The sequence below is a fragment of the Equus przewalskii genome, chromosome 6 (genome assembly GCF_037783145.1).
Source record: "Equus przewalskii isolate Varuska chromosome 6, EquPr2, whole genome shotgun sequence".
NCBI classification, from domain to species: domain Eukaryota; kingdom Metazoa; phylum Chordata; class Mammalia; order Perissodactyla; family Equidae; genus Equus; species Equus przewalskii.
The window spans coordinates 27,051,159-27,064,329 of NC_091836.1; the positions used below are offsets into that span (position 1 = coordinate 27,051,159).

At 43.0% G+C, this 13,171-nt stretch overlaps 1 protein-coding gene across 6 annotated transcripts in view; it reads right to left on the reverse strand.

The window, feature by feature from the left end:
• Positions 1–11,478, reverse strand: part of DDX6 (DEAD-box helicase 6) — a 36,176-nt gene extending 24,698 nt beyond the window's left edge. For 2 of the 6 annotated variants that reach the window (XM_070625025.1, XM_070625028.1), the window contains exons 1-4: positions 10,671–10,808; positions 7,486–7,959; positions 4,101–4,164; positions 2,806–2,910 (exon numbers count right to left, since the gene is read on the reverse strand). In XM_070625025.1, the coding sequence (XP_070481126.1) occupies positions 2,806–2,910; positions 4,101–4,164; positions 7,486–7,685 (369 nt within the window). In that variant the 5' untranslated portion in view covers positions 7,686–7,959; positions 10,671–10,808. Of the gene's footprint in view, positions 1–2,805; positions 2,911–4,100; positions 4,165–7,485; positions 7,960–10,429; positions 10,589–10,670; positions 10,809–11,224 lie in introns of those variants that run through there. The other 4 variants (XM_070625026.1, XM_070625029.1, XM_070625024.1 and 1 more) reach the window with 4 other exon arrangements.
• Between the last annotated feature and the right edge of the window lie 1,693 nt (positions 11,479–13,171).

The window sequence follows — 13,171 nt, forward strand, 5'->3', positions numbered from 1 at the left end:
TTACTGAGCATTTAACATGTACTAGGCACTGTACTAAGCATATCAACATGAATTATCTCACTTAATCTTCACAACAACCCTATGGTTATACTATTCTATCAATTTTATAGGTCAGGAAACCAAGGCTTAGAGGGCTATCTCAAATAATCAACTTAGAAAAGAATGGAGCTGGGATTCAACCTGGGCAGTCTGACTGCAAAGCTAGTGCTCTTGTAACACTTCTCTAGACCAAGTTCACCTACAGACATATGTTAACCATAATTTCATCAAAGCAGTCTAAAACAACTGAACATCTGAAGGCCTAATTCCTGCCATACACCTTGTTAAGTACTGGAGACAGAAAGTTGAACGATATGGTCCCTACAGTAGAAGAGCTCTCATAACATTTTTCATTTCTGTAGATAAAATGGATTAACATGACTACATTATAGAAAAGTAGAGGGGCCAGCCCAGTGGCACAGCAGTTAGGTTTGTATGTTCTGCTTCGCCAGCCTGGGGTTCACAAGTTCGGATCCCGGGTGTGGACCTACCCACTGGTTATCAGACCATGCTGAGGCAGCATCCCACATATAAAGTAGAGGAAGGTAGGCATGGATGTTCGCTCAGGGCCAGTCTTCCTCAGCAAAGAGAGGAAGATTGGCAGCGGATGTTCGCTCAGGGCTAATCTTTCTCAAAACAAAACAAAACTGTAGAAAAGTAGATTCCTAAGTACTTTTAACATCGGCACTCAAATTGCTTATATGATAACGAATAACCTTATCTTGATACTTTCTCCAGCCATAATAAATTTCTTTCAGTTTGTCCACAAAGGCACACTCTCACCCAGAGGCTATCACTATCCCAGTGTTCTCTGCTTGGAACATGGATCACTTCTTTCAGGTTGTTCCAGCTTCTCCTAATGATTACACAGATGTGCAATTTCAACTAGAAACTTACACTGAAATTATCTGTACAATCAGCTGTCTGCCACCAGACTGTGAGGGCAGGAACTCTGTCTTGTTCATCACAACATCCCCAGTGTCTAACACTAACACTTTCTGGGTCACTCAAAACATGTTTCCTCAATGAAAAAGTGTTCAATGCCACGGTTTGTCCTTAGTACAGCTTGGACTCAACAGTTTCAACTTACGTGAAGACAACAAACAGGTTTATCAAATTTGTATATGTATACTACTTGTTTATGTCTACATGTATGTATGTGTGTAGATGTGTATACATACATCTATTTCCTTGCTCTTTCCACTGAAAGGGCCAAGGAGCAGAGTGCACCTAGTGCTCAGATCTTGGTCTCCATTACTGCTCCCCACAAATTGGAATCAGGGCTCCTTGGAGAAATGGCTGATTCCAAGGCTGGGGCAGGATAGGTACAGATTAGCTTGGCATCATGATATACCAAAAAGGAAGTGATTAAGAAAAATGAAGGGAGTGGGGAAGGGTAAACAGGTGGAGCACAGAGGATTTTTAAGGCAGTAAAACTATTCTGTATGATACTGTAATGGTGAATACATGTCATTAAACATTTGTTCAAACCCACAGAATGTACAATACCAAGAGTGAACTCTAATGTAAACTATGGACTTTGGGTGATAACGCATCAATGTAGGTTCATCAGTTGCAAGAAATGTTATCACTCTTGTGGGAGATGCTGATAATGGGGGAGGCTATGTATGGGGGGGGGGCAGGGGTTTATGAGAAGTTTCTGTAACTTCCATTCCATTGCTATGAACCTAAAAACTGCTCTAAAAAATAGTCTATTAGAAAAAAAAATGAAAGAGGCACATTACAAACACACAGGAACCAGCTTGAAGGAGCTCATACTGGCCAAATCCAGGACAATATGAGCACAAAAATATGACTGGGGAAAAAAAGGAATCATGAGTCCAAAAGGATAATATATAAAGACAAAATGAGTAGCATAAGGAAAGGCTCTTTACAGGGCAAATATGGAAGGAGTGCTAGAGCTGGAAACTCATAATCCATGAGAGTAAAGAAGAGATCATGCAAGAATCATCAGTGGATGCTGAGACGGGAAATTTTGATGAAAAGTAGGGTATTTGCGTGGTCTTAAAGTGCTCCCCACAGACTGCCTATTAGTTTAAGGGACGGGGGGGAAAAAGCAGTAATTATGCTGTAGAAAAAGCACACCATTTTGACAGGGTACTCAAAATTAAAATCACCAATGAGGAATAGATGGACACTGTATATACCTCCAAACGTGATACCCTGAGGAGGCCATAACATGACTTCCACAGTATTGTGATTAAGAACACATAACCTGAATCTAATCACGTGGAAACGAGACAAACCCCAAATGAGGAATGTCCTATTAAAAAGGGAGGCTCTTTTTAATGTCAATGTCATAAAAGACAAAAAAAGGACAAGGGAAATGCTCACGATTAAAAGAGGTTAAAGAGACATAACAACAATATGTAATACTGATCCTAGGACGGATCTTAGACAGAAGAGAAAAAAAAATGCTATAAAGGACACTTTGGGGTCAACTAAAAATTAGAATACAAACGACAGATGAGACAGAAACATTGTATTAACGTTAAATTGAAGATAACTGTACTATGGTTATACAAGAGAATATTCCTATTCTTAGGAAATACACACTCAACTATTTAGAAGTGATGAGCCATGATTTTGTAACTTACCCTTAAAAGGTTCAGAAAGTGTATGCATATATTTGTGCGTACATACACGAGAGAAATGTTGGTTTGTTGTATCATGCCCACAGAACAAAAAGAAAAGTACGTAATGCTTAACTCATAACATTAAATGTGATAAAAAGAGGAAACATACCTGAATAGGAGATGGCTTTTCCCAGCCCATTTCAAAAATTCCCATCAGTAACTCCCGTTTCAAACAGTAATCTTCAAACTCATTTCCTTTTGTGGAGGTCACATCCTACTCAAACAAAAAAAACAAATAACAACAAAAGAATAACAAGTACAACTGAGTTCCTTTGGTAGTTAGTATGCTTAAGAAAGTTTGTTTGAGAGACTAATACTTTATCTACCCCATTTAAAATATAAATATATGCAGATTAGTTCTCTGTCTTGACCCATATTTCAATATTCCTGAAGAATAACCACTATCTTTTTAGGACACACAAGCCATTTGAAAACTATGTTTTGGGGAAAGAAGATGCTGTGGTCATTTTCTTCTAAGGACTGGTGGAATACTGTTACTTCTGTATAAGTATCATGCTATGAACTGCAAATCACAAGAAGTGAAGTTAAATACTAGCTCCACCACTCATTGCCTACAAATATCCTAGTCTAAACCAGGGTTTCTCAAGCTCAGCACTACTGACAATTGGGTCAGAAAAATCTTTTCCCTTTTTTTTTTTGAGGAAGATTAGCCCTGAGCTAACATCTGCTGCCAATCCTCCTGTTTTTGCTGAGGAAGACTGCCCTGAGTGAACACCCATGCCCATCTTCCTCCACTTTATATGTGGGATGCCTACCACAGCATGGCTTGCCAAGTGGTGCCATCTCCGCACTGGGAATCCGAACTGGTAAACCCTGGGACCGCCGAGAAGCAGAACGTGCGCACTTAACCGCTGTGCCACTGGGCCGGCCCCAGAAAATTCTTTGTTGTAAGGGGCTGTCTTGTAGCATCCCCCTAGGTTTGATAACCAAAAATGTCTCTAGCTATCGCTAAATATCCACTAGGGGACAAAAATCACCCCTGGTTGAGAAACTGGGCTAAGAGAACTAACCTCTTGACTTCCATTTTCTCATGCACAAAATAGGGCTAATACTGAGCTTGAATCTTACTGTGTTGCTGTGTGCAAAAGAGAATTTTGAGACTATGCCTTGAAAACTATAAAAGTATTCGATAAACTAGGTAAGCTATATATATCTATAAATACAATATTTAACATACAGACATACATTATGCTACTATTAATATAAATCCTCCACATAGTGGTAATTTTTGGCAATTCATCACATGAATTTGGTGAATCATCAAATTCACAATTTCAACTTACGTAAGAGTAAACACATGATGCCTATTGTTATTATTAAGTAACTATTCCATTTTTACAGTTTCCACATCATTTTTCTACTTGAATTTTACAACCAACTTACCGAAGTTTTGATTCTTAGATCCTTTGGAGGGAGTTTTAAAGTCTTTTTCCAGTCATCACCAGGTCTAGAGAGAACACAGTAAAATTGAAGCATCAGAACTAACAGCATTACTATTCTAATAATACAAAGATGATTCATCTCAATTATAATTAAGTTCTAAAAAGTACAGTAAATTTAGTCTACTGCCATTTACTTAAGAATATAGTTAATAGAAACAAATAACTTGAGAAAAACTGCTCTTCTTACAAAGAACAATCTAAGGAGGGTAAAAGCAAATCAAGAATAGAAGGTAATAAGGCATCCATCCTCTTAAGAGAAGGAGTGTAGTATATTTGCGACTGTTACCACAACTGGATGTTTTGTTTGACCTATGGAGATTATATGTGTGTTTTAATTTAAATTAGCTGCCAGCATCTAAAAATTAATAGATTTCATGTAAAAGTCCAGATTCTGGCTTTTCTTAAAAAACTGGAAGCTTTAGCCACATTGGTTCCAAGTTTCCGCATGGCAACAGTTTGATAGAGCTTAATAACCGGAGTTTAAAATCAAGCAGCTGACCCCTTTAAATAGGGCAAGCACCCTCTCATTTGGCACAGTCTCCTATAGGCATCTGAGTCTGTAACTTCTGGTGACTAGTTAAAACCAAGGACTCTAAAGTTTCAGACCTGAGTTCAAGATCTGACTCTACACTTACTAGTTCTGTGACCTTGCAGTAGTTACTTTTCTAAGCCTCCATTCTCATACATAAAATGGCTTAAGAATTTTATCAAATAATTTATATAAAGCACTCAGCACAGCGCCCGGCAAAAGAGAACTCAATACTTGCTTTTAATGAACATCTCTCTCAATCTTTTTTTACGGGGGATGCTTCAAATTACGAAAGAAAAAATATATATAATAGAAAAATTTCTTTTTGACGAGGTAAAACCCTCAAATAATACCCAAAGTACCTAATAGAAAAAATATTGTCAATAAAGCAGACAATGCTTTCAATTGTGCTGTCTTCAAAAGAAATAAAAGTTTTCACTGATTTCATTATAGTGACTCTTACGTAATCAGAGTCCCCAAAACATCTCAAAAGTCTTGATTTAGAAAGATGAGCACTTATTTTACTTATAGCTAGCTCCCACATAATCCAAGATACTCTAACACAGCCATTTGCTACCAATTCCAAGAGTACTAAAGCCTTTCACCTCAGCCTATACCACACAAAGTTTCTGAGCAAAAATGTCAACTGAACATCCTAGTAGGCCAGCTTCCCACATTGTCAAATTCAATAAACAGTGAATAAAAATGCAGAAGATACAATGCAAAATCTGCCCACAAGGAATTTATAACCTTAGGTTAAAAGCACTATTTAAAATGAGAAATAAAGTAACAGAGATAAGTATTAGAAAAGTTCTGAGACAGCTGATGGGATCTGGAAGCCCTCATGGGAGAGAGGACACTTAAACAGATTTAAAGAACCCACAAAATTGAAAAGAAACCATTAATCCTAGGAAAAGCAAAAAAGACAAAGCAAAATCCACTGCTGCCTCAAATCAGAATTTAAGTGGAAAGCACTCATAATGAAATAACACGGCTTTACGTTTCTATCCTTAAGGATTAAAAATAACCTAAATTTTGCTAGCCTATTAGTTTGTCAAGATGAACTACAATTTAGAAAATATTCTTAATTTCTACACTAATTAAAGCATTCACCTTAAAAGTAACAATATGTATTAATGCCAATTTTCCCAGTGACCAAACCAATTCTGTGGGAAATCAATTCTTAAATAAGTAGGAGGCTGGCCCTGTGGCCGAGTGGTTGGCTTCGTGCGCTCCACTTCAGTGGCCCAGGGTTTTGCTGGTTCAGATCCCGGACCTAGCAACCACTCATCAAGCCATGCTGAGGCAGTGTCCCACAGGCCACAACTAGCAGGAACCATAACTAAAATATACAACTATGTACTGAGGGGCTTTGGAGAGACAAAGGAAAAATTTAAAAATCTAAAAAAAAAAAAAAAAAAAAAATTCTTACAGGTAACTAGTGAACCACATAGCAACAATCATCTATATGATATCCTGGTAGCTGTAAGAGCTATTTTTTTCTTCTTTCTATTGAGTTCACAATAGTATACATCGATGTGAGATGTCAGTTGTACATTATTTCTTGTCCATCACCACATAAGTGCTCCCCTTCACTATAAGGGCTATTTTTCTTTAGGAAGTGCTTCTTAAGCATGGAAGAGATCTCGGTTGTAACAAAACACGCACTTAAGTTCAGGGAACCAGTTTCATCATCTTATGAAGACTTCTAGAGCTTAAATCAACCTATACGGTTAGATTCTTAACAACAAAGTCAAACCTCAAATGGGGTCAAGAGTCTTAAATGTAAATTTTCTATTAACTGACTCTTTACAGTGATAGTTATAATTCAAAAAATTTCAAGTGTACACTTAAAGATGACAAGTAGCCTACCAACTTTCAGATTTAAAAAAATATATATTCTGCAGTAAGATGAGTTTTTAGAGTTGGCAAAGGGGCTTGGGACTATTCAGAGATGAGTGCTTCCAAGAGTTCAAAATCCTGAGTTCCCCAAGATATATAACTGCTTGTTAATTTCTATGTCTGTAGGTGTAAAAGGAGAAAGCATATTTTTTTAAAAACTAGAAAAGCAAACAAAGATCCTAAACTAAAAAAAATGTTATGGATAATTTTCTGTATTTTTGAACTTCAGAAGACTAGGTAAGTCTTAAAACTTGAAATTGCCTTTAACTGCTATTTCAACTAGGGTATGGTGCAGTTATACCATCAAGGGAAAAGCCATAATGGCAAAACCAAGATGAATCTGAGTTAATTATGAAAGCCCAAAATGTTTATAAAAAATAATCTTGGGGGCCAGCCCGGTGGTGCAGCGGTGAAGTGCGCACATTCTGCTTCGGCGGCCTGGGGTTCGCCAGTTCAGACCCCAGGTGCGGGCATGGCATGGCATGGCAAGCCATGCTGTGGCAGGCATCCCACATATAATGCAGAGGAAGATGAATGGGCATGGATGTTTGCTCAGCGCCAGTCTTCCTGAGCAAAAACAGGAGGACTGGCAGCAGATGTTAGCTCAGAGCTAATCTTCCTCAAAAAAAAAGAAAGAAAAAAAAAGAAAAAGAAAAAAATCTATACAAATTAATGTATATCATCTGTGCCTATGGTTATGACTTAATAAACCTGAATTATGACAGAAATACATTATTCTATTGCAAATATCTACCAGCCATAAAACAAAGTCATCTGTCCTCTATTTGTGATCAAAAATGGTTAAATTAAGGTAGACAAAGTAGTCAACAACAAAGTAACAAAAGGAAATCTCTTTGGTGCCCCAAGTGTGTTCAGTATTTATTCTATCACTTACTTAATAGTGGTGGTCATACTCTGTGCTTGCTGCTGAGTGCCATTATTGATTGTGTTGGTGTTTTTCAGCTGGTTCATCTGTTGCTGTGTCTGTGTGCCCCCTCCTCCAGGGCCACCGCTGGGCTTCACAGGGCCCCTCAGCTGACCATTTTGACTGGACAGACCCATTATAACAGGGTTCTCTGTTCTGGCCGTGCTCATGCTGTATTAATTGTAAAGATGTCTCTTTCAAACTTTAAAACTTTTGAAAGTCAGTAGAGAAACTGTAATAACAGTTTATTAGGCTCTCCAAAACGAAGAGATAAATATAAGTCTTGCTCAGTATATGAGTCCTTTATTGCAATGCAGGCAAGCACCTGTAAGTCTCTGAACGGTAAGCAGCAGTAACTTGCTCTCATGCACCAAATCAACTTTTTATTTTTTAGAAAGCCCTCTAAGAAGGTTGAGTTATATATTTGAATTCACTCACTTCAATCTGAAACAAAGAAAAAGTTAAATTAGCAAACACAGAAAAGTTAAAAAAACACAAGTTTTGTTTCCTTTTTAAAAACTCCTTTAGAACGCTCCTCTTTTAAAGAATTAAGAATACATCTGCACTTAGACCAAATCACTAGCCAGCCTAAGAGAGACACAAGACGAACTGCCTCAAAAACCAAACCCACACTGAGACCAATCTCAAACATTTTAAATTGTCAGCTCGAAGCAACCCAGAGATTAGGTAGAAAGGTACGTGATTAAATTAGCATTAGTTGTCAAATGACAATCTTGTCCCTTCAGTTTCCTCCCTGATGATTCCTGAAAGCCCCTGCCACCTCTAAAAGTCAATGATTCATTACACTTAATTGTACTACAACTCAACGAAGCATCACACAATTAATTTATGTAAATCTACATACAAACAAGGCAAGACAATTAATTTTTTTTTCCTATTTCTGACAGCAGCTGAGAATCCTGGAAGACCTAAGTGAGCTCTTGACTTAACTTTATGCTTTCAGGAAAAAAAAAAAAAATTGTGCCCTATGTATTTCAACTACGAAAATTAAACTTTATGAAGAAAAATGCATTCTTTTTTCCCTTAAGTTTTTGTCCTTTAAAACAACACCTGTATCAAGCAAGGGACATAGATTATGTCTATATGTCAAAATGCTTTGCTTAAGAAACAGCCAAGAAAATCTTTAGCTACCTTAATAAAATGTAAACACTAAAAATCTATTAGCTACATTTCAATATAACACTTTTCAAAAGGTATATCCTAACTTAAAATAGCATTATTTAAAAAAAATTATAAGAACACGAAAAGAAAATTACTGTGTTAAGAAATCTGTGAAAGGCTAAAAACACTAGTAACTCTAATCAAGCTTTCCAAGAAAGCCAGAGTACTAATAATTGTATTAAAAAAAGAGCTGGTCAACCTCCTCCATTTTTAATTATTCCTAAAATCGAATTCTTATTTTAAAATGTAATAAATGAAAACTTAATTTACAAAGGCCTACTCTGTTGGGTTTGTTTTTTTAAACTACTTTACATTTCTTACCAAAAAATACACTAGCTTACTAATTAGTGTTATTTTTGCCATATGCCAAGGCTTCTCAAACACTAAACATTTTTCTAAAATACTCCTTATGACTTCCTCTGTTTAAAAATTGAAAAAAAGTCGCTCACAAGTAAATCCTGATGATCACATACACAAAGCTGTATATTTGGAAGTCTCCCAGAATGTGACTGACTTCTTAAGCAGACCGTGGTTACAACCACCTAATTTCAGTTCAAGGCAGTAAATGGTTTCCTGTATTGACAGGTTTATATTATGATCAACAATATCATGTAGCTGTTAGCAAAGCACTAAGAGGATGAAGAGGGCAACCTCTAAAGATTAAACATTATTACAGTCCATCATGCACGTAGGACTTCACATCTCCCTAGATCCAAAATGTGACTGTGATAACTGCTCCTCTCTTTATTAAACTGAAATCTGCACTGCAGCTTTGTCACAGACAAGGAAATATTCCTCCTACCCCTTCCCAATTTAGATTTGCAATTTAGATTTTCAAAAATACGAACAAAACGTAGACTAGTTGGGAGGAGCCCCTTGCGGAGTTAATTACAGCACTTCCCAGATTGTAGTTAGCAACTGACAGTTTCACACCCAAAACAGTATCGCCATCTCCAACAAGAGCTTTTGTTTGCAAATGCAGCGCAGTTTCTCTAAGCCCGGTCTGCAAGTTGGAGTGACTGTTTTATTTTGAAGGAAAAAGGGGACCGTGTTAGAGAAAACGGAGTAAGCGATAAGGGAAAGGAACAAGCCAATTATTTGAACCCCGTAATTCTAAGGCAGTCATTTCTTACTCCCCCCTGCCCCCCAAAACGCACACTTCAAGTCAGCCCCCTGTGACCATAAACACAAAAGGGTTGAGGCCCTGCAATCGAATCTGCGCCACAAGAGCAGGGAACCAGCTCCGCGAACAGGAAACAATAGGGACTCCCCCCTACAAGGCCCCAAAGAGAAACCCTTTACTCAGAAAGGCCCTCCTTTCCGCCACGGCTGGGGGCTCCCTAATACCTCTTGTTATCGACCTACATACAAGGCCTTACTCCGATGAAGCAGCTGCCCGTCCTCTTCTAAACCGAGCCCTGCGATACTGCATGTCCCTGCCGCCCCCTATAGGGCCGCCTGGTACCCTATAACCTCCACCATCCCCCGAAGCCCCTGTGGTCCCACATTCTCTCATCCTCTACAAAGCTCCTCCATGTACTTTGCCCGCTCCTTATCCCGAGCCCGCCGCCGCGACATTCCGTATCTCCTGCTCAGAGCCCCTGCCCCACAGCGGCCGCCCGCCGGCCTTCCTCCCCAGGCCCGGCCAGGCCTCAGGCCTCCGCCTCCGAGCGCCCCCCGCGCCGGCCGGGGGGCTTCCCGCACGCCGCCGACCTCGACCCCACCGCCTCACCCCACTGCCCGCGGCTCGGGTCCGAGTCCTGCCACCGAGGCCACTCCCGCTCGGCACTCTCGGTCCTTTATTGTTGACTCGAAGCTCCCAAAATGGCGGCGGCTCCTTCCTCCTCGGAAACCTCCGCCCGCCCCCGCCCGGCCCCTAGCCTCTGCCTCCGCCCGCCCCCGCCCCCGCCCCGCTCAGGGCCGCTCGGCTGCGCAGCCCGCGCCCGCCGGCTCCCCGGGCCGGCCGGCCCTACCTCCGCCGCTGCCCGCTCTCATGGCGCCGCCGAAGTCGCCGCCCGGGCTGAGCTGACTCGGCTCCGCTCCCCCGCCCCGGCCCGCCGCCCCCTCCCCCTCGCCGTCTCTCCCCCTCGCCGTCTCTCCCAGCCTCCCCGCATGGCGGCGGCGGCGGCCCCGCCTCCTCGCAAGATGGCGAGAGCCCAGCCGCCGCTGCAGCGCCCGCCGCGGCGTCACGGCGTGTCAGGCTTCGCGGCAGGAGCGAGCCGGGCCGGGGAGGCGCCCTAAGGGGAAAATGGAGGACCGTGCTCTCCCTGCGACCGGGGCCCCGCGGGTGCCCGCGCTGGGCATAGTTGGAGGGGACATACGAGTCCCTTCCTGAGGGAAAGGAGGCTGCTTTGCCACAGCTGAGGAGACGCGACTGGGGCATGGTAGCTTGGAAGAGTCCGCCCGGTCTTCGGCCCTCACAGCGGCCGCTGGGGGTCGTGACCAGAGGGGGATCTACTCATTGCGGACCAGGGAGGCGTTCCGAGAACGGCCTCCCGGGCAGCGGCGTGGGGATGGGAGAGCTGACCTGCCATCGCCGGCGGGCCCAGGAGGCTGCTGCAGGGCCGAGCGGGCCGCGTCCGAGCCCCTTAGGGGCGCGCCTCCGCCCAAGAGCGCGCGGAACTAGAGGCCGGGAGGCACCGGCGGGCGCCCGGGTGTGGAGGCCGGAAGGGAGGCCGGCCCGGAGCGGAGGGCACGCCGGGGCGGGGGTGCGGCGGAGAGGCCCCCGGAGAGCACGCCGGGAGGGGGGGCGCGGCGAGAGGGCGTGCCGGGGGGGCCGACGGGGAGGACCGGGCCGCGGGGGAGGGGGCGCGCTGGGCGGCGGAGGGCGCGCCGGGGGAGGAGACGGGGGACCAGGGCAGCCGCCTTCCTCTCCCGGCCCACTGGGCCGGCCCCAGAGAGAGAGGGGGCGGGGGAGGCCGGGGCTCCGCCAAAGGAAGGGAAAGCTGCTGAAGAGTCAGTTCTAATGGAAATGGAGTTCTTTAAAGAAATGGGGAAGCTGAAGGCCGAGGGTGACTCTTTCCTCTCTGACCCCTCTAGAAAGATATTTATGTATTTGTTCCCATAAATACTTTTCATATTTTCATAACGTCTCCGTTTATCCTTAACAGAAATAACAGGAATGCTGTCTTGTTCCAGGTAAAACAAAAACTTGAAGCTAGAAAGCTAGCTAGGTCAAGGTAAAATGAAAACCTGGGTCTTCCCCCCGCCGAGAGACAATATACAGGACAATGGCCAGACCATAGGTGACAACAGAACCCCGACCCACAACCTCTGCAGCAGCCAGCGCGAGAAGGCAAACAACAGCCTCTGCAGTGATCGGCCCAGAGCGGGCAGGACTTGGTCACTGACTGCCAGCTTCCCTAATTCTGCCCCTGCTTCCAACTCGGGACCAATCAGAGAGAGCCAAATCTGCCCCCCAAACCAATCGTACGACATGCCCCGCTTCTGGTCAGCCCGCCTCCTGCTTCCCCGTGCCACTAGTGTCCAATCAGAGCGTACCTGGAGCCTTCCCGTTTTTTCATTGCGTGCTCGTGAGTCTCTACCAAACTAAGTCTAGCTGCCCGGCCTCCTTGCTGTAGCAAGCTCTGAATAAGTAGCCTGTTCTCATTTGATGATCTTTCTTTATTTTGGCACGGTCAATGGAAAGGTGGCAGAAGAGTGTGGAAAGGCTGTTCTTACAACTTTTTAAGTTCTAAATTTGGAACATGTCATCTCCCACCGAGATTTTAAAACACCCACTGCTGTGAGGGAGTAACCCTGCACCTTGTGCCCATCCTAGAGAGAGGATGGCTAAGAGGTTCCTTATTAAAATGCTAAAAGTGTGAGGCCTTATTTGCCTCACTGTCTTTCTAAGTAGCAGGAATGTGAAGGGGAGGAGGGCAAGAAGTGAGTGGGAGGGAGAGAAGCCTAAGGATTTAAAACAGGCCACTGCCTGGTAGAGTCTCTTCTCCTAGACCTCTCAAGAAATGAGAGCAGGCAAAGAAAAGGGCTTTGCATTCACAAATATTCTGTTACTTTCCAAAGGGGCCTGATTGAGGTCATGACAAACAGAAGTGAAGAGGCAACCTAAAGTAAAATATGAAATAGCTGCCCATTCTCCTAGGAATCCTGCCAGGGGTAAAACTTTTACAGTTTCTGCATGAAGTTCTTATAAGATAGTCAGATATTCTTACATCTTATTTTCAGATTTCTGGCGAGAAGTATGGATGGTATAGAATCAAGCTATAAACCCTTGGATATTTTCTTCTGGGATCAATTTTAGTATTTGATAGGTCTAATCCAAATATCTCAATACATTTTTTCTCCATAGTTCATGCAAATTAACAAGAATCATAGAGGGCCCAGCCTGGTGGCCCAGGGTTTCCTGGTTGGGATCCTGGGTGTGGACATGGCATCGCTTGGCAAGCCATGCTGTGGTAGGCGTCCCACATATAAAAAGTAGAGGAAGATGGGCACGGATGTTAGCTTAGGG